At 38.0% G+C, this 19,209-nt stretch overlaps 7 protein-coding genes and 1 non-coding gene across 9 annotated transcripts; 5 read left to right on the plus strand and 3 right to left on the minus strand.

Moving 5' to 3' along the window:
• The first annotated feature begins 1,250 nt into the window (after window positions 1-1,250).
• Window positions 1,251-5,039, plus strand: LOC18019772 (65-kDa microtubule-associated protein 4). 2 transcript variants are annotated; one of them, XM_006402473.2, is made up of 13 exons: window positions 1,251-1,358; window positions 1,630-1,713; window positions 1,798-1,995; window positions 2,099-2,350; window positions 2,448-2,654; window positions 2,739-2,894; window positions 3,010-3,169; window positions 3,266-3,417; window positions 3,487-3,574; window positions 3,686-3,759; window positions 3,852-3,926; window positions 4,025-4,280; window positions 4,358-5,039. In XM_006402473.2, the coding sequence occupies exons 2-13, from the start codon at window positions 1,642-1,644 to the stop codon at window positions 4,756-4,758; spliced, it is 2,091 nt and encodes a 696-aa protein (XP_006402536.1). In that variant the 5' UTR covers window positions 1,251-1,358; window positions 1,630-1,641; the 3' UTR covers window positions 4,759-5,039. The 2 variants fall into 2 exon arrangements, with proteins under 2 accessions (XP_006402536.1, XP_024012953.1); XM_024157185.1 differs by lacking the exon at window positions 1,251-1,358 and adding an exon at window positions 1,450-1,522.
• A 34-nt stretch (window positions 5,040-5,073) lies between these two features.
• Window positions 5,074-7,409, minus strand: LOC18019773 (actin-related protein 7). Its single transcript, XM_006402475.2, has 6 exons — window positions 7,206-7,409; window positions 6,741-7,067; window positions 6,399-6,540; window positions 5,819-6,060; window positions 5,563-5,746; window positions 5,074-5,478 (listed from the first exon to the last, which is right to left on the minus strand). Exons 2-6 carry the CDS (start codon window positions 7,041-7,043, stop codon window positions 5,258-5,260), a joined length of 1,092 nt encoding a protein of 363 aa, XP_006402538.1. The 5' UTR covers window positions 7,044-7,067; window positions 7,206-7,409; the 3' UTR covers window positions 5,074-5,257.
• Window positions 7,410-7,563: 154 nt separating this feature from the next.
• Window positions 7,564-9,672, plus strand: LOC18019774 (proteasome subunit beta type-1). The gene is made up of 7 exons (XM_006402478.2): window positions 7,564-7,726; window positions 7,841-7,951; window positions 8,417-8,498; window positions 8,616-8,745; window positions 8,841-8,983; window positions 9,067-9,153; window positions 9,331-9,672. Exons 1-7 carry the CDS (start codon window positions 7,680-7,682, stop codon window positions 9,403-9,405), a joined length of 675 nt encoding a protein of 224 aa, XP_006402541.1. The 5' UTR covers window positions 7,564-7,679; the 3' UTR covers window positions 9,406-9,672.
• LOC18019776 lies at window positions 9,584-10,889 on the minus strand. Its single transcript, XM_006402477.2, has 7 exons — window positions 10,708-10,889; window positions 10,568-10,624; window positions 10,357-10,479; window positions 10,209-10,275; window positions 10,047-10,139; window positions 9,853-9,966; window positions 9,584-9,756 (listed from the first exon to the last, which is right to left on the minus strand). Exons 1-7 carry the CDS (start codon window positions 10,842-10,844, stop codon window positions 9,703-9,705), a joined length of 645 nt encoding a protein of 214 aa, XP_006402540.1. The 5' UTR covers window positions 10,845-10,889; the 3' UTR covers window positions 9,584-9,702.
• Window positions 10,890-11,070: 181 nt separating this feature from the next.
• Window positions 11,071-11,143, plus strand: TRNAK-CUU. Its single transcript has one exon. It is a non-coding gene; the product is annotated as a tRNA-Lys (tRNA).
• Window positions 11,144-11,568: 425 nt separating this feature from the next.
• Window positions 11,569-14,096, plus strand: LOC18019775 (probable protein S-acyltransferase 14). Its single transcript, XM_006402479.2, has 7 exons — window positions 11,569-12,120; window positions 12,316-12,535; window positions 12,623-12,714; window positions 12,804-12,927; window positions 13,018-13,103; window positions 13,475-13,540; window positions 13,663-14,096. Exons 1-7 carry the CDS (start codon window positions 11,911-11,913, stop codon window positions 13,780-13,782), a joined length of 918 nt encoding a protein of 305 aa, XP_006402542.1. The 5' UTR covers window positions 11,569-11,910; the 3' UTR covers window positions 13,783-14,096.
• Window positions 14,097-14,453: 357 nt separating this feature from the next.
• On the minus strand, window positions 14,454-15,958 carry LOC18019777 (40S ribosomal protein S13-2). Its single transcript, XM_006402480.2, has 5 exons — window positions 15,752-15,958; window positions 15,588-15,660; window positions 15,062-15,200; window positions 14,783-14,969; window positions 14,454-14,689 (listed from the first exon to the last, which is right to left on the minus strand). The coding sequence occupies exons 1-5, from the start codon at window positions 15,772-15,774 to the stop codon at window positions 14,656-14,658; spliced, it is 456 nt and encodes a 151-aa protein (XP_006402543.1). The 5' UTR covers window positions 15,775-15,958; the 3' UTR covers window positions 14,454-14,655.
• An 850-nt stretch (window positions 15,959-16,808) lies between these two features.
• On the plus strand, window positions 16,809-17,945 carry LOC18019778. Its single transcript, XM_006402481.2, has 2 exons — window positions 16,809-17,007; window positions 17,258-17,945. Exons 1-2 carry the CDS (start codon window positions 16,942-16,944, stop codon window positions 17,849-17,851), a joined length of 660 nt encoding a protein of 219 aa, XP_006402544.1. The 5' UTR covers window positions 16,809-16,941; the 3' UTR covers window positions 17,852-17,945.
• The last annotated feature ends 1,264 nt before the right edge of the window (window positions 17,946-19,209 follow it).

Genomic DNA, 19,209 nt, shown 5'->3' on the forward strand with positions numbered 1-19,209 from the left:
AATAAGGTCTTAAAATTCTTCAAACTTATCCGAACTATATCGTAAATATTTTATGTTCGAATGCTTCTGTATGGACTTAAACAGTTAACAGTACATGTACCTCCTAACACAAATGAATCAATCATGCATACGAAATCGTTTAAAAATGTTTTATTTTATTAACTTTCGTAGGTAGTCAATGTCGGATAATACCAAAAGGTATGTCAAAATATCGGTATTTGCTGGATGGCCATTCGCCAAAAACAAATGATAAAAGACAAACACAATATTTTACGAAGGAGAGATATTTTAATCTCATTTGATAGAGCAAAAATAGTGTCATGTTGAAACTAGAAAAATAGTATATCAACTAGTCCTAGGCATTCGGATATTCGGTGCGGTTTCGATTCAGAACCAATCGGTTTTGGATATTTCGAGTAGAGAAAGTTATGATCTATCGGATATTTTTATAAATATCGGTTCGGGTTTGGTATCTTTATTTCAGTTCGGTTCCAGTTCGGATAATCGGATCCGGATCTTTTGCCTCAAATTTTTAATTTGATTCACACTTTTTTAATAACAAAAATTCAAAAATATATATATCAAAACTTAAAAATATACCCAAAAGTCCTAAAAATAAAGAAAATATATCTGTAAAACCAGAAATATATACCAAATATCAAAAATATCAAAAAAAAAAAACTAATATTTAGAAGGATATATAATTATATTTTGGATAATTCGGGTATCCAATCGGTTCTCGGTTTGGTACTAGTTCGGTTCCGGTTCTTCGGGTATAAGAGTTTAAAATCTATCGGATATTTTAAAAAATTTCGGTTCGGATTCGGTACTTCTATTTCGGTTCGTTTCCAGTTCGGATATTCGGATCCGGGTTTTTTCTCAGGCCTAATGTCAACATAATGATGGGAATATGGGATAGAATATGAAAAGATCTGATAATTTATAATTTATGTGTGTTTTAATATATTTTGAATTGATTATCCGGTTACCATTTTTTATTTATTTTTTAGGATCAATATGGAGCCAAGTATAATTCAAAAAATCGGAACAGCTCCTTTTAAAATTCGAAGGCTTTATTGTTCCTTACGAAATCTGGTCCGTTAAAAAAGAGGAGAAAAGTACAAAAAGGAAAGACGATTTTAATACAACGGCTCAGATAAAACCACGTCATCAAAAGTCGTGAGCCTCGGATCGTAACGGACCCTCCTCCCGCTCCCTCTTCAAATTTTGATTTGTACTTCCGTTACCCTGACGAATTCCCAACACTTATAAACCCTAATTTGGCTCTCGAAAGCGTTGATCACTTCTTTCTCCAACTGCCCAAACTTCTTATTCTTGGCGCTGATCTTTGATCGAAGGTACGTTATATTTCTCACTTTTCTCTTGTAAATGTCAAAAAATCTTGACTTTTTCATGACTGTAGCCATTGCGATTTTTCTCAATTATCTGGTTCTTGTATAATCTGGATTTGGAGTTTAGACGACGCAGAGACTTACGAAACTATTCATAGTCGACTTTGATAGTACGAAACTCGCTTTGCGTTCTCTGATTTCATAGTTAGTACGGAACAAATTTCACGGTTCATGGTATTCAAAATCGGAAGCTTGATTGGGAACTTTTTGTCTGCAGGTTTTAATCACCATGATGCGGAATTCAGCGGAGCAGTTTTCGCGAATCGAGACTACATGTGGAATCTTGCTTCGCCAATTACAGGTTTGATATTATTCACATTCTCGTCGCCAATCTTTTGTTTTATTTCTTGGCTTTGATGTAAAACTTTACCATTTCTGATATCAGGAAATATGGAATGAAATGGGAGAGACTGAGGATGAAAAGGATGCTGCTTTGGCTGACATTGAGAAGGAGTGTCTCTCGGTTTATAAACAAAAAGTTGAAGAAGCTAGTAAGTGTAAAGCAAATCTGCTGAAAGAAATCGCTATGGGGAGAGCAGAAATTGCAGCCATTGGTTCTTCTATGGGTGGACAAGAAATTCATGTAAGTGTTTTAATAACTTCTCTTCTTTCTGTGTGTAAGTTATGGCACATACATAATGATACGTTGTTCCCATTTCTTGTGCTTTTTTTTTTTATTCTTGCAGTCTAACAGCAGGGTGGGAGAAAACTTGAAGGAGGAGCTTGAGAACGTTAATGTGCAATTAGAGGGACTGCGCAAAAAGAAAACCGAGAGAATGGATCGGTTTAAGGAAGTTATCGATCAGTTACTCACGTTGTCATTTCAACTTGGAAATCCAACAGATTATCTGAAGAAGTTTGCTGCAGAAGAGACCGATATTTCTCTTCAGAAGTTGGAGGAATTGCGTAGGCAATTGGCTGAACTTCAGAATGAAAAGGTTGGCTTTACTTTTTTCATGTTTGATCTCAAGATACTTATAAGATTCTCTGCATCTATTTTCCTTTCTGACATTTTTGACTCTTTTCGAATTATAGAGTAAAAGATTGGAAGAGGTAGAACGTTTACTGGAAACGCTGAACTTGTTGTGCTCGGTTCTTGGTGAAGATTTCAAGGAAATGATAAGAGGGATACATCCATCTCTGGTTGATTCCAACACCAGAGATGTGAGCAGAAGTACTCTTGATAAGTTGGATATGATGATTGAGAATCTACGAGAGGTCAAGTTACAGAAAATGCAGAAGGTTAGAAGTCTGAACTCTTTTTGATACGTAGTGAACAAAATTTCTATGTGCTTAAGGTTTGACTATTATCACTTGTTTTTCCAGGTTCAAGATCTTGCAGTCTCTCTGTTGGAGCTCTGGAATCTGCTGGACACGCCTGCGGAAGAGCAAAAGATATTTCACAATGTCACCTGCAGCATTGCTCTGTCCGAGTCTGAAATTACTGAGGCCAACATACTTTCTGTTGCTTCTATTAAACGCGTGAGTGCACAAGGAAAAAGAAAAAAGCTTGCTGCGTTTTCTCCTATATTGGTAGTTTATACGTTTGTAACAGTATAGGGACCATCTTTTTTATAATGTGGGTTTGTTTTTACAGGTTGAGGATGAAGTCATTAGGCTAAGCAAGCTCAAGACAACTAAGATCAAAGAGGTGATCCTTAGAAAGAAGCTCGTGCTTGAGGAGATATCAAGGAAGATGCACATGGCCCCCCAAGTTCTGAAATCAGAAAACTTTTCAGTTGAAGCTATAGAATCTGGTAATCCATTTGTAGAAAAATGTGCTGAATAATAGATCACTTTGATGAGCAACTCAAGAAATGTATGCTAATAATAGGGTTCCTTTCATCTTTTAGGTTTCAAGGATCCTGAACAGTTGTTAGAGCAAATTGACTCCGAGATTGCAAAGGTCAAAGAGGAAGCTTCAAGGAGGAAGGAGATTCTTGAAAAAGTGGAGAAATGGATGTCAGCATGTGAAGAAGAGTCTTGGCTCGAAGAATACAATCGGGTAAGACGTATAAATCTCAAGCTATTTTGTCTGCTTCAGCATTTTTTCTAAACATTGTTGGATTCTTAGGATGATAATAGGTACAATGCCGGAAGAGGAGCTCATCTTACATTGAAGCGTGCAGAAAAAGCCCGTATTCTTGTCAATAAACTTCCTGGTAACATTCTTGATCCCTAGATTATATTACAAAACCCACAACCCATAACTTTGATTTCCCTGAAACTTCCTGATATATTTTTTCCATTGATTTCGGCTTCTACTGATGCAGGGATGGTGGAGGCGTTGACCGCCAAAGTCAATGCTTGGGAGGATGAAAGAGGGAATGAATTCTTATATGATGGTGTAAGTGTCTTTACTGATCAATGTCTCTGTTCGACATACTTATCAATATCAACATCTTTACACAAAGACATGTTCCCTTGAAAACTGTTCAGGTCCGAGTTTTATCGATGCTTGAGCAGTACAAGACTCTATGGGAAGAGAAAGAGTTTGAAAAACAGAGACAAAGAGTAAGGGAAACTAGTTTTTCAAGTAACCAAACTTTTTAGCATTTGAGCGCAAAAAAAACAACGTTAGCAATTTGGCATTGTTGTTTTTTCTATTTCAGGATCTGAAGAAACTCAATGGACAACTCATCACAGAACAGGAAGCTCTTTACGGGTCAAAACCAAGCCCAAGTAAAAGCGGAAAGAAACCTCTGAGAACTCCCGTAGCTGCTGGCATGAACAGAAAACTATCCCTTGGTGGTGCCATGCTTCAAGGCATGAAGCCTGAGAAGGCAACAACATTCAATAGCAAAAAGTATAATTTCTTTGACCAGAATGCTAATCGTAGAAGAGATTCAACTCTTCCTAATCCTTCAGGTACATTATAATAACACAAGAGTATGGTTTACAATAGATAGATATATATGTTAAGAGAATTGTGTCGTTATGTGTAGGGAGGAGGAACTCAGAGCTTCCTGGTCAACGTCTTAGATCAAAGAACGTTTCGGCTGCAGGAAAAGCTGTGACGAACAAAGGGAGATCTCCGATGCTTAGGAAGCCTCTTTCACCTGTTACTTCCAACATCTTGAATTCCCCAGAAGATCACAAGGATGCTTACACAACAAAGTCATCTTCTATAGAGGAGAGAATCTTGACACCTACGACCAACGAAGTGAACAGAAAACCGGCGGTTCCTATCTCTGTACCTACCACTCCGGCAGCTTCAGTCGCTATGACGGAGGTGACAACGCCGTTCACTCCTTCGTTCGCGGCAGTGGAAAAGAGGATGGGTGAAGAAGACGTTGTCGAGTATTCGTTTGAAGAGGTTAGGGCCGGTTTTGCTAAACCGAGCTAGAAAAATGGATCTGGTTCACTGCTTTTGTAGAAATCTCAAACCAGAGGTACTTCGTTGGATGAAAAAAATTGACAGCAAAACACATTTTGTATTTTGCGTTTTTTCTTTCTCACTTGAATAGTTTGACATTTTGCGTTTGTTATTTCCCGCTTGAATTCACATTTTCTCTCACTTTAATACGTACATTTCCCACGGTTGTAAAACTTTTGCGTTTAGAAAATCCAACCTGGGTGTACGGTTTCGATTACTGTACTTTTTGTGTTTTATAAAACGTTCAACAATTCGTCTAGATTTTTTCTAAGATTCAAGAGTTGATTATAAGCTTACAAGGCAATCAGTACTTAAACTGGTCCACATCTTCAAATCTGTAAGCTGCTTAAAAGTACATAGATTGATTCGGATGTGTCTAAATGATAAGGGATAAACCTAGACATATAGCAAAAACACAAAACAATCCTTAGCTACAACACAACTACAAACGTTTTGGTCTATTCGGGGATCAGAAGCATTTCCGGTGAACCACCGATGGTCCAGTCTCGTCGTAGTCAGCTTTAGTAACATGCTGATTCTGTGGAAACACCACTTTGGCTAGTATTGCTCCTCCTACCCAAGCCGAATACATCCCCAAATTCTCTGGCATATAGTCAGGCGGTTTCACCAGCGTTGGCCTGATTGCAGATGAGCACAAGTTTGCTTCTTTCTGAAATCTGCTTTCGAATCCTGTCAATAGCCATTGTACAGAAACCCTTCAGTTTTCACGCCCAAAAACATCAACACACACACACAATTGTAAGCTTTTATTACCTGTCATGGAGGTTGTACCACCACAAAGTACAGTGTTCTCCAAGAGTTGACGGTGGTTCTCAGATGAGACTGTGGAGATAATCCGGACAAGCTGTTCAACGATTCCGTGCTCCTCTAATCCCAATATCGATGGCTGAAACAGAGATTCACCAACAGAGTATCTTTCTCGCCCAATGTTTATCACCTATAAGAACATGATATTGTTGTTATACAAGGCAATGGACGTCGTACAATCTTAATTATTCGTCACAGAAACCTGTCCATCAGGAAGTGTATGCTGCTCGATTTCACAGTATTTGGTTTTGTCGTAAGCAATCTCGTCCTCAGCACAGTTTGCATACTGCTCCTTCAGTTTTTCAACATCAGACATGCTGAGATTGATTGACGGGTTGGACTTTCCAAGCTCTTGGGCCAATAATTTTGTTAGTTCGGTTCCACCGAGCTCAAACCTTTTCGAGGCAATGTGCTGCACAGCACCTTCAAGAACTGGAGCAATATCTGGTTACACCAAGAAAGAGTCACAATTAACAACTATGAGACAGACAAATCAGTAAAGTTTGAAACATCAAAACATAACATGATAATTCCTGATAATAAACCCAGCTACAAAGACAAGGAATCGCAAATGTACTGCAACGTACAGGACACAATTATCTGGTATACAAAATGCTTCAGGATGTGGAAAAGGGTCTGTTAAGGCATAAAACGACTCAACACGAAATCTTGGACATACATCACAATATTTAGGCACTTGACGACAAAAACATTAAAGAGGAGAAGATGAGAAAAGACACACATAGTAAGAGCAGATTATTAACAAAGACAAGTTAATATACCTATCTTCCCATGACCAATATCAACAGTGCAACCGGAGATCCGTCCAACAGCATAAAGGGATAACACTGCCTGCTCTGATGCATAAAATCCAGAGACATTGAAAGTTTCAAACATCAATTGCACCAATTGCTCCCTAATAGCCTGCTCCAAAACAAACATTTGCAGAGCAAATTAGGTCTCCAAACATTAAAACAACAGGACTGTACTACTTAAATGTGGTACTACTAAGAACAAAATGGGTTCTTTTAATCATCCAATGGAAAAAAGATTATGGAAATGAAAAGAGACGCCAAAAGAAATCTAGTTTATCCTTTCGGTTAAGAAACAGTCGAGATACGGACCTTGGGAGTACATAATGGATCTGTGAAAAGTATATTGCCTTCGTTTCCCTCCTCCCATCCAAGGCCAGTGTAGACAACATATCGCAATAGATCCTCCATAGCATCCCAATCTTTGATAAGCCCCCTTTCAATAGGGTCAAGAGTGACATCCTCAAAAACAGTTGTTGAGATATCAGCTGAAGAAGACCCATCATCAACCATTCGTTTCATTTGAGATGGAATTATCATTGCAGGGGACTGGTCAGGAATCGCTGCTCCTGCTTTCAGGAGCTTCGAGCCAGCGTCAACAACCAGGGCTTCCATTATTCTATACACACCTCAAAAACCCTAAATTCCCAACTTCCACAAATGCAACTAGTCAGGGAAACTAGGACGAGAAAATGAGAGAAAGAACTAGAGTTGAAGAAAGAAAAGAGGGAGACAGAGAGACAGAAAGAGAAAGAATTGTTCTTTTGAGGAACCCACCTTCAAATGAATCCTGACAGAGTACTCTGTGACTTAGTAGCACAACATCAGACTTCTCACAGCTCCCTCAAAATTAGGGTTTCTAACGTCACAGCGAACAACTAGATCTCGACTAATCTAGGGTAAAGTTTCTACTTTCTACTTTCTACTACAATGGAACGGGAACAACTATGACTATCAGACTCTAATACGGAAATGGAAGAAGCTTACGAGTGCGAGAGACGGAGAGAGAGATCGAAAAGAACAAACGGCGTAATTTTTTCTTCTCAGGAATTGGAAGCCAAATTAAGGCCCATTAGAAAGCCCATTATGATATTGTTAAAAGTCCATTTAATCCCAGCTGTAATCGTCGTCTCCACCTCCCTTTTCTTGTTTACAAAGCCAAACAGAGCTAATAAGATCCCAAAAATAAAATTTCTTGAAATCGAAAACAAACTAGGTGTTTTTTTTGCTCTCTTTCAAATCCACATCGCCATGACGAAGCAGCACGCCAACTGGTCGCCGTATGACAACAATGGAGGGTAGGGATCGTCTCTCTTTGATTTCTTCGACTTGTGTCTTCTTTTCTGATTTACTGTTTGAGCGTCTGTATTACAGTTCACTGCTCTGTATTCATCGGTGTATTGTTTTTCCAGAACATGTGTGGCCATCGCTGGATCGGATTACTGCGTTATCGCCGCCGATACCCGGATGTCTACCGGTTACAGTATCCTTAGTCGCGATTACTCAAAATCCATAATCTGTAAGTACACCCACTTTTGTTCTGTCAAATTCCCCACTTTTGGTTCTTTGGAGCAGTATCTCTGTGCTGGAAACAGTTCACTTTCAAGCTTATTAGGGTTTTTGTTCCTTTTCTCTGGGTTTTTGTTTTTTTGCAATCGATGGTTCGTAGATCTGGAGGAAACCATCGTGTAATTCAGAGATAGATTTGGCTTGAGATGAAGTAGATTTTCTGTCATTTCCCAAGACTTATAAAAATGTACTTGTGATCTTTGAGTACATGGTATCTCTTGTAATTACACTTTGTATTCTGTAATCCGGCTCAATACTTGGCTTATTTGTGTTCTTACGTTTTATATACAGTGTGTGTAGTTCTTCGAATTATAGAGTATGCAAACTCTATAAATTCTAACGATAGAATTCTGATGTGTTTTCATATGTTTTAACGTGTAAGACCGTTCTTAAATTGTTCTCGTCTTCTAATCCTTCAGAGCAGATAAGGCTGTGCTTTCTTCCTCGGGATTTCAGGCTGATGTGAAAGCATTGCAGAAGGTTCTCACATCCAGACACATGGTGAGGTTTCCTTTGTTCGTTTAAACAAATTTGTTTCTTCCCTTGCATATATCGGATTTCTTTGAAAAGATAAAAGACTTGTGTAAGAGTATTTTCAATGTGTTTGGTGTCGTGCAGATTTATCAGCATCAGCACAACAAGCAAATGAGCTGTCCTGCAATGGCCCAGCTTCTCTCTAACACGCTTTATTACAAGCGGTTTTTCCCTTACTACGCCTTTAATGTTCTAGGAGGGCTTGACGAGGAAGGTAAAATGCTCTCTTCTTTTTTCATTCTGGCTTGCCATTTTACTTTGACTGTAGCAGGAGGTAAATTGTGTGATCTTCCTCTTGAAAATATTCAGGGAAAGGGTGTGTCTTCACTTATGACGCTGTTGGATCATATGAGAAGGTTGGATACAGTGCTCAAGGTTCTGGTTCCACACTCATCATGCCATTCCTTGACAACCAGCTCAAGTCTCCAAGCCCACTTCTGCTACCTGCACAGGTTTGTTGATATCCTTCGTTTTTTTGGCTTTACGCATTATAAGAATCATTCAGTTGCTTATTTTTCGACTTCTGTTTCTGTAGGATTCGATTACACCCCTTTCAGAAGCTGAAGCAGTTGACCTGGTCAAAACTGTTTTCGCATCTGCCACAGAGAGGGATATCTACACTGTAAGTTTTTCCATTTTGTGTCTTCGTTAGTCACCACTCTAGCAAAAGCTCGCCTATTTGCTCACACCATCTGCATCTAGTTGAAGATATCACCAAAAACATTTCGCTGAATCTATCCTAGCATTTTCTTGAATTTTTTGCCTGACTTGTGCTTTCTGGATTGTTTGCTTGTAAAAGGGGGACAAGCTCGAGATTATGGTTCTTAAGGCTGATGGTGCAAGGAGGGAGGTCATGGACCTGAGGAAAGATTGAGCTACTATCGTGCGTATGAGTGTTGGAAACACTCTTCTTACCTCTGGTTTTCTTATTCTCAACATTAGGCTCCCTCGGTTATCTTGAACTGCTCTGTGGGTTTTATGTTTTGCTTAATCATGACTCATGTCGGAGGTTTCTGCAAAAGTGTTTCCTCATGTATGAATCACTCAAGTCCTTGTGTCAAACACTGTTTCTCTCATTTATGACAATGTTTGTTTTTACATATGGCATGTGCATGAATATCATCTTACACATAACAGACTACAAGAATATGGCAATTCTTTTTAATCATAATCAAAAGCTGTTCTCCGATTCCCATCCCTTCTTCTCTAGCTCTTGTCGCAGTGCCTCCATAGATTAAAAGAATAAAAAATGAAAAGCAGATTAACCCTTAGTATTTAGTCGGTTGCATTATCATGGATATTTCACGATCCAAGTTCTTACCTTTATTCGCTTTCTGTTCACATCAAAGTCGAAGTTCCCTTTACGGGATGCAGATCGATACTCTACAGTCGACTTCTTCCCCGGAAGAAACAAGAATTCAACATCATCTACTAACTATCAAGGGCAAAACCACAAACAACAAAGGGTTTAGCTATTGTGATTACGAGAGACAATAGAAAACTTACTCTACTTACCCCTAAGATTGGACTTTCATATTCCACATGAACATAGTCATCCTTCTTCTCCACAATCCGAGGGGTGAATTTGTCCGGTTTCGTCGACTTAATCTGTAACAATGGTGATAAAATCTCCGTAACAACAAGTTAACCTATATAATATGTGTTCAAGGTTCTTACCACATTAAGAAGTTCTTTCATTGCAACTTCTCTGTTCACAGGTGTTTTCCTTCCTCCATTATAGTTCCTGCCCACCAGGAATAAGTGTTTGATGACAAAATCTTCAAAGCAAAAGAGCAAAATCTGAATACAAAGCTCTTTGATTTACCATGGTGGAGCATAATGTACTTGATCAGTGATACTCTCCGAAGTGGATATACAGTTATTTGTCGCAGGACATAGAGCCAACCTCTCATTCTTCTGTATTCCAAGATAATCCGGTTTTTCCCCACTGAACCAATCATAAACATTTCATCATCTAATTCGCTGCTGTTACCATGACCACACGTAAGCCGAGATTTCCGGTGAAAAAAACGTACCTGAGCTGGAAAATAGCTCCGATCATAGCTAATTCACTGCTCCTAAGAATTATCTCTCTTCCAGTTTCATACAAAGAAATATTGAAATTAGTGACTTGGTTCCATCGAGAACGAAGAAAAGAGAAAGCGAGAGAGAGTACCTTCGACCAATTGGCTTTGGATGATTGTCATCTGAAATCGAAGCAATGATATGTCGACTACTGGAAAAAACATTCTTCCGGCATTTACGGCGACTCATGCGGTACAAGCAGGTGGTAGGTGACGCCATGGAAGCCATCTTCAGAAGCTCTGAGTCTCTTCTTTACTCTTTGAAATGTGAACTAAAAGAAGAGGGCTTCATGGTCTTTTTCATCTCAGTCTATTGTCCACCCAATGGGCCAATTTTTTTGCATTCGTAAAACAGCACGCAGTACGTTCTTAAACGTCACGTAGTTTTAAAAGTCTTAGTAGTAAATCGGTAAAGATAATAATATTTAATATTGTTTTAGAGGTCTTACCAGCAAGCCCGTCTAGCTCAGTTGGTAGAGCGCAAGGCTCTTAACCTTGTGGTCGTGGGTTCGAGCCCCACGGTGGGCGATTAGTATTTTTATAATTTTCCATAAGTCATTCTCTCTAATTTTTTTTGGGTTCTAGTTTAAGAAAAAGAGCGAAATTACAATTTCAACGGCAACTCGCAAAATGCATACGCATTTTAGTATTGTGGTAGAGCGCAAGGCTCTTAACCTTGTGGTCGTGGGTTCGAGCCCCACGGTGGGCGATTAGTATTTTTATAATTTTCCATAAGTCATTCTCTCTAATTTTTTTTGGGTTCTAGTTTAAGAAAAAGAGCGAAATTACAATTTCAACGGCAACTCGCAAAATGCATACGCAATAATAAAAGTAAAGGAAAAAAATCAGATTATTATACAATTTGGAAGCTGAAAGACACTAATTGACTCAAAGTCATTAAATTACAAAGCTGTATTTCGTCTGCAATTTCTTGTTAGCTCCAAAAGCGGAAAATAAATCCAAGAAGGAGAAAAAGTCTCATTCTTCAGGCTCCATTTTCTTCATAGTCCATCCCATGTTCATGGGGTCTGCATCTGGGAATTTATCACTCTAATTGTATTCCTTAAACCCCTTTGATTTTGTTTCCAGATAAAAACCCTAGCAAGCACAAGACCTCCTTAGTTTCCCCATAAACATCTACTTTCTATTCTTGGCCTTGAATTTATCATTCTTCACTACCCGTCTTCCTCTTGTCTCCAGCTGCAAGAAATCGACCCTCAAGGAGAGAACCTCTTGATATTCAGTAGAAACGGGTTTCTTCTTACTAATTCTGTAATCGATCAGTGCTTTTGACTATGCATAGATCTGGTACTGCAATGGCGTGGAACGTATTCAAATTCTGTACGGCCTTACGAGGTCTCGGATCGATCATGATCCTTTTGGTCCTCGGTGTTGTCGGTGTTACCTATTACGCTGTCGTTTTGACTAATTATGGACCGGCACTATCTCAAGGCGGGCTTGATTCGCTTGCTGCTTTTAGTATCCTAATCCTCTTCCATTTACTAGTAAGTAGAATCTTTAATCTTTCTTTCGATATGGGGTTTTCTCTTGGTCATTGGTTTAGATTATTGGTTAAAGCTTCATACTTTAGTCAATTCGATCAACAAAGTTTGGTTCTTTTTGCTTTAGATGTGTGGTCTCGTTCTCTTTTAGATGGAGGTTTTGTTCATTTAGCCAAGAATGTGGATTATTTGCTGCAGCTAGGGATGCTTTTGTGGAGCTATTTCTCAGTTGTTTTTACTGATCCTGGTGTTGTGCCTCCTAATTGGAGACCAGCTATTGATGAAGAAAGAGGTGAATCTGATCCGTTAAATAGTTTGGAGTTTGTCGGTTTACAGCCTGATCTTTCGAACCCGAGGATTCGGTTTTGTAGAAAATGCAATCAACCAAAACCTTCCCGTTGCCATCATTGTTCTGTTTGTAAGTTTTCTCAGATTCTCTGTTCTAAACCATTTGTATAGATTCTTGAAATTGAATCGTGAGGTTGATTGTGTTACATCGATTCAGGTGGACGGTGTGTGTTGAAGATGGATCACCATTGCGTTTGGGTTGTTAACTGTGTTGGAGCACTGAATTATAAGTATTTTCTTCTTTTCTTGGTAAGTTTGTTTTGCACTAGTGTTTATAGAATCTTCAGCTTTAATCTAGTCCTCTTGTGACAACTTTTTGTGTGTTTAAAATGATGCAGTTTTACACATTTTTAGAGACGACTCTTGTGACTTTGGTTCTAATGCCGCACTTCATAGCCTTCTTTAGTGATGAAGAAATACCTGGAACCCCGGGCACTCTTGCAACTACTTTTCTTGCATTCGGTATGTTCAGACATTCATTATACGTAGACAGTCGTTCGTGTGTTTGGTTTCATCTATTAAGTAATCTCACCTTGTTTCATCATGCAACAGTTTTGAACTTAGCATTTGCTTTGAGCGTAATGGGTTTCTTAATCATGCACATTTCGTTGGTGGCTGGCAATACCACAACTATTGAGGTAATTCATTTTTAAATTTTTTTTTTCTTGAAAGTAATCTTTAAAGTTAAGGTACTTCCATGGCCAAAGCTCAAAGTTTATTTTGCATAAATGAGAGAGTCTTTAGAGTTTTGGTGCATCCCATAGGTAAAGTGTTGAGCTTCCCTTTGCATAAATGAGGATATCGGTCTTGATGCTCTTAACAGTTTCTGTGCATACCCTGGTTAAATCTCTGAGCTTCTTTATTTGGACTCTTTACATTTTCTCCGGGCATTCCATAGATAAAGCATTTAGCGTTCTTTGCTTAAAAGAGAATTGGGTATATTCTCATTTCATTCATCTCTCTTGTCTCAATTCTCATCACAACTTTCTTGGTGTTGAGTCTTGAACAGGCATATGAGAAGAAAACCAGTACAAAATGGCGGTATGATCTTGGTAGAAAGAAAAACTTTGAACAGGTTAGTTATTTAAGTGATGGCTTTATATCTTCTTCCATCTTAATATATATCACTTCAAAGTTACAAGTTCTTTTCTCTTCTCCCTCACGTTAATGGCTTTTATTTGGGGATTCACTTTTTAGGTATTTGGAATGGATAAGAAATACTGGTTCATCCCAGGATACTCAGAAGAAGATCTAAGGCGAATGCCGGAGCTGCAAGGACTTGAATATCCTTCGAAGCCCGACTTCGATTCCCAGTAATTCTGAAGAAGATGACTTTGATCATCATCATCGTCCCATGTAAAACAACAATACGTAGAAAACAGAGAGACCCTGGACATGACATTTGAAAAGAGAAATCTACTAACTTGAAGAATGATGCTTTCACTCTTAGCACGGTCTATTGTCTTCCCACGGAGGCCAAAAAAACGTCATTAAATTATGGGTTCTGTAATTTAAAAAACATTTTAGCTTTTGTTGGTTATACATTCGTTCATCTTCTTGAATAGTTCATATAAACTCAATTACTTGTGTTTAAATAGAGTTTTGTTTTTGCTATATCATCACTAAATAGAAATAAATTGCTAAATATCTATATTGGGTATGATATTTTTAACGCACAGATTTTGTGTTTTCCTTTTGGGATAATCCCATAAAATGATAAAACTATCAACAAGTTTAACAGAAAAACAGCAAAACCTAAGAAAAAGTACAAGTAATATCTCTTTTATGTTTCATCGTTTCTTTGTAACACGACACAGAACCAATTTTTACGAATTCTACGAGTGGATAGTAATGGTTGTAATTTAAGCTAATACAGTTTAGCTAATTAAAGCTAATTCATGAAGATTCTGAAAATTATTTGGGCCTGACAATTTTTATGAAAGCAATTTGACTTAGATCAAAAACTATATGAGCCTGACAATTTCTCGTAAAGAAGAAAGTAAATCCCAATATGAAACATTGATATGAAAGATAACATAAACAAGAGTGTGTTCCCTAAATTTCAAAATCTCATAGTAAGTTGTAACCCATCAAAAACTTGCGAAAACAGATGTAAAGATCCATTGTCATAGAATAATGCAGCAATAAAAATGGTTGTTCATGATGGACTTTGACCAGCTTTATGCTTCCTTAAGCCACAAGAGTGCTTGCGGTGGTAGACTCGCTGCAAAAACAACAAAAAGAAATGAGAAGACAGAATTCAAAGAAAGATGATCATTTTAAGTGTTTAAGAAACTGTTTAAATCAAAGTACTTACTACTTCCAGACGGGAGGGAGCTTCTTGGTCTTCTTGTAGTAACGAGCAAGACGGTGGATTCTGCTCTCAACAAGAATCAACCTAAATTTGGAATCCTTGTCTTTCCTGTTCCTCTCAAGGTGCTTGCGGATAGCAACTGCTTTCTTGATCAGGTGATACAGATCCTCCGGGATCTCAGGAGCAAGACCTTCAGGTAATTACAGATCAAGTCTTAGTTTCCTCGGACATTTAGTTATGTAAACAAAAATAACTAAAGGCGAGGGATAAAAATCAAAGTACCATGAGCTTTCAAAATTCTCAAAATTTTGTTTCCGGTAACACTCTTGACCTGTGGAATTCCGTGAGAGTCACGAAGAATGACACCAATCTGAGATGGAGTCAGACCCTTCTTCGCAAACTTGCAAATGGACTCATCAACCTATGATGTTCATCAAAGCAAACGTCAAGACGAATCACAGTAAACACATTCTTCACATGGAGAGAGACGAGCAATAATTAATCATAGACAGTATACTCATCAAGATACAAAATCCACAAAATTAACTCTCACATCAAGCTCGTAACTTCATAGTAGATCTTTCCAACTAGTAAGGTTAATGAATCTCTCAAAAAACGCTCAGCAATAATTTGACACATCCATGACTGTTAAAACGAGGTTCTCCAAAGCTACATCACTTCTAATTCCTAAATACAGATGTTTCTAACCTTCGAAATTTCTTATCCTAAACTAGGTGGCATCAACATTTCGAACAAATCTAAAAACGAAAACCAAATAGAAATTTAGAATATAGTCTACGAATCTTACATCCTGGGCAGTAGTCTTGAGCCAACTCGGGGGTGACCTCTTATACGGCAAAGCAGATGCTGAGATTCCCTTACTACAGAACACAAAACAGATACGATGAATGTAAGAGAACGAGTTTTCAAATAATTCTCAATAGAATACAACGAAGAGACAAACCGACTAACCCTCTACTGTGCATACGCCCCATGACGACGAAGGTGAACGGAGCGACCTTGTTCTGAGATCGTTTTTCTTCGGTTAATTCCGGCTGCGACTGCGCTAAAGAGAATCCAAAACCCTAGTTGCTCTTTCTTTATATAGTCTCTTATGGTCGTTGCCACATTTCATTTTAGATCCACAAGTCCTCGCAGGCCTTGTTTATAACAGTTCCATTAAAAATGAAAATCATGCAAATGGAGGCATTTAGTTTGGCCCATCTATAAACCCCCATATAAACGACGCCGTTGCAAAAGATTGACATGTCTTGACATAGAGAAATAATGCCTTAATATTTTTTTCTTGAAAAGTGGATGCATAACAATTGTTATTATTTTATTTTTTGTGATGCACAACAATTACGTCCAAATATTATGATTTCATTGTAATCATAAACCTCATTTATTTGTGATAGATTTTTTTTTTTTAAGATTGTGATAGATTACAAAGAGAGGATTTATTGACTTTAACAAAAAAAAGAGAGGATTTATTGAGAACTAATCTGTGTTTTATTGTATAAAATGTTTACTTGGTTTTGTTTTTTATACAAATCGACTTGAAGCAACCGGATTCTAAAACCCCCAAAAAAAAAACATCAGTTTATACGATACGGATTGCCAATATCATATCAACATATTCAGATTACAAATTTACATTTAACAGACGATACATAGAAATTTGCTTTTCTTTTTTTACGGCCGACACGCAAAAGATCCTCTTAAACAAATCGAATAAAAAACATTAAATCTTTTGCACTTTATAGAATTTAAACCCTAGACGGTTAGACCTAAAGAAATAACGTCTCGTTTAAGTTAAAGGCTATTGAAAATAAAGTTTTTTTTTTTTTTTTTTTTTGGTAAAATGAAAATAAAGCTGAGAATCCCAAATTAAGGAGGGGTAATAAATGGGAGTAAAAGAGAATGAAGACACGTGATGATTGGGTTAAACAAATGTCAACGCTAAGTCCATCCTTAAAGCCAAACCTCACCCATTTATTAACCAAACTGCCTAACGATCGATCTTGTCATCACCTGCCTCCTTCATCAACTTCCCTTATATATATACCTACATATAGAGAGACATTTCTTCTCCCTAAAGAAAACACATTTAAGTTTTCATCGAAATAGATAGAGAAAAAAAAATAAAAGAAAACAAGATTATGATCATGAAGCTCGTCTGGTCGCCGGAAACAGCCTCTAACGCTTACATCCACACCGTTAGAACCGTAAGAATACTCCAAGTACTGGTGCATATTTGTTATACCATCTTCAGATTGATCTAGATTAGATTTCTTAAAAGAACTTCTTGAATTTGTATATGAATTATACTATAATAGTTATTACGATATCCTGCTGTTGTTTGAAACGATCTTTTTTTTTTATATGTGATTGTTGTTGAGACTTTCTTGATGTATATCAGTATATGGAATCTTCATCTTATTTTTCAATCTCTATATATATATGTGTTTCTTGAAGTGTAAACACTACAAAGAATCGAGTGCGGCAGAGTATTTATCGGCCACGGCGGCGGGATGGAACACGAGGATGATCGTCGAGACTTGGACACGTGGAGATCCGATCGCCACCAGCGTTGGACTCGCCGTGGCGGCCATTCACACGTGCGGAAAACACGTGTGCATAGTTCCCGACGAGGAGTCGAGGTCGGAGTACGAGGCGGTGATGAAAGGCGCTGTTACTAGTGAAGCTACGGAGGTTTTGATAGGAGAATCGGCGGAGAACTTGGTGGAGAGACTCTCCGGCGTTGATTTCATGGTGGTGGATTCGAAACGCCGCGAGTTCGTTAAGGCTTTGGGATCAGCGAACACGAGCAAAAGGGGTGCCGTTTTAGTGTGCAAAAACGCCACACAGAAATCTATCCCTGGATTCAAATGGCACGGTGTTTTGAGACGAGGCACACGTGTCGTGCGATCGGTGTTTTTACCCGTTGGGAGAGGATTAGATATCGCACACGTTGGAGCCAGTGGAGGTGGTGATTTGATGAAGCTTCCTAGCCGTTGGATTAAACACATCGATCCTCGATCTGGAGAGGAGCATTTGTTCAAGCGTTAATAAAAAGACCATGAAACTATAAAGAAGATTTAAAAGTTCCTTTTTAATATAATACGCGTTAATGGCCATCAGATCGCCGGTGTTGTATGCAAGAGCGTTGATTGGGATCTTAATCTCTTGTTCGTGTATTTTTCTAGAATTTCTTTAAGTTCCCTTATAACTTTGACAATCTCAAAGTATTGACTACTGATGGATCCAGAAAGCTTCACCTGCAAAATACACAACCATGTCACTCAAAAACTCTGGAGCAAACATTCCAAATGTGTAAATCAAAACATTTCCACCAGGAAGTCCACCATTGGCGTTAACTTGAACAGAAAACAGTTAGTATCTAATGTATATTCAACATCTGCAAAAGACATCATCATCTGCTATTCACCGATGATTTAATTGAGTATGGTCTGAATCAAATTCTCCAACGTATTCTGAAAAGTCAGCCATATTCGCGATCTACAAAAGAAAAAATAGATCTTTGAGATCAAAACAAAAAACAACAATCGGCTTTGTATTTTTAGAGAATCAACAATAACAAATTGCACAAACAAAACAAGCAAATATTTGTTTTTAATTTGTTGTATTTTGATTAGTAAATTATTACATTCATCAAACAAACTAATTTATGTATCTAGATCACATTATTTTGAAGTTCTTCGAGACATGTCACTTGTACGTCTAGATCCTTCATCATTATCTCCATTGTTTTGCAGTTATGAGTGAGTGAACAAGTTTTGTTTTGCAAGGTATGTGTGGGGTGGGCGTTTCACTCTTGCATCGAGATGCTTCACCACTGGGTCCATTTTTTGTTGTTGCAGTTGTGATGAGTGTGTGAGCGAGCAAGTTTAAATACTAGCTTGTTGAACTTAGAGAACAAAAGACTAAAGCTGAATGCTTCGATGATTTTATTAGATGATAAGCTTGGCTTTAAATAGTCCAAGATGAAGACTTAGTCTTCTTACATAACAAGAAACAGAAATTGCAGGAAACAGAAATAAACGTGAACGAAAAACTAGGACAACACTTTGACTCCTTAAACATCGGAGTCCATTATTCACTAAATCAAACCCAACAATGCCTCTCCTAAACTGAAAACGATAGCTTTCAGTTTACCCTTTTGCACACTCTAAGCTTCTCCCTCAATCGAACGAACACCTCCAAACGCAATGGTTTCGTTAATATGTCTGCAATCTGCTCGTTTGTTCCACAATGAACAAGCTTAACAACACCATCCTTAGTTAGATCTCTCAAGAAATGAAACCTGACATCAATATGTTTGCTCCGACCGTGAAGAACAGGATTCTTTGACAACTTAATGGCAGAACTGTTATCACACATAATTGTTGTGCTCCCTGATTGAATTA

Source organism: Eutrema salsugineum, unplaced genomic scaffold, assembly GCF_000478725.1.
Source record: "Eutrema salsugineum unplaced genomic scaffold, Eutsalg1_0 scaffold_19, whole genome shotgun sequence".
In the NCBI taxonomy this organism is placed as follows: Eukaryota; Viridiplantae; Streptophyta; class Magnoliopsida; order Brassicales; family Brassicaceae; genus Eutrema; species Eutrema salsugineum.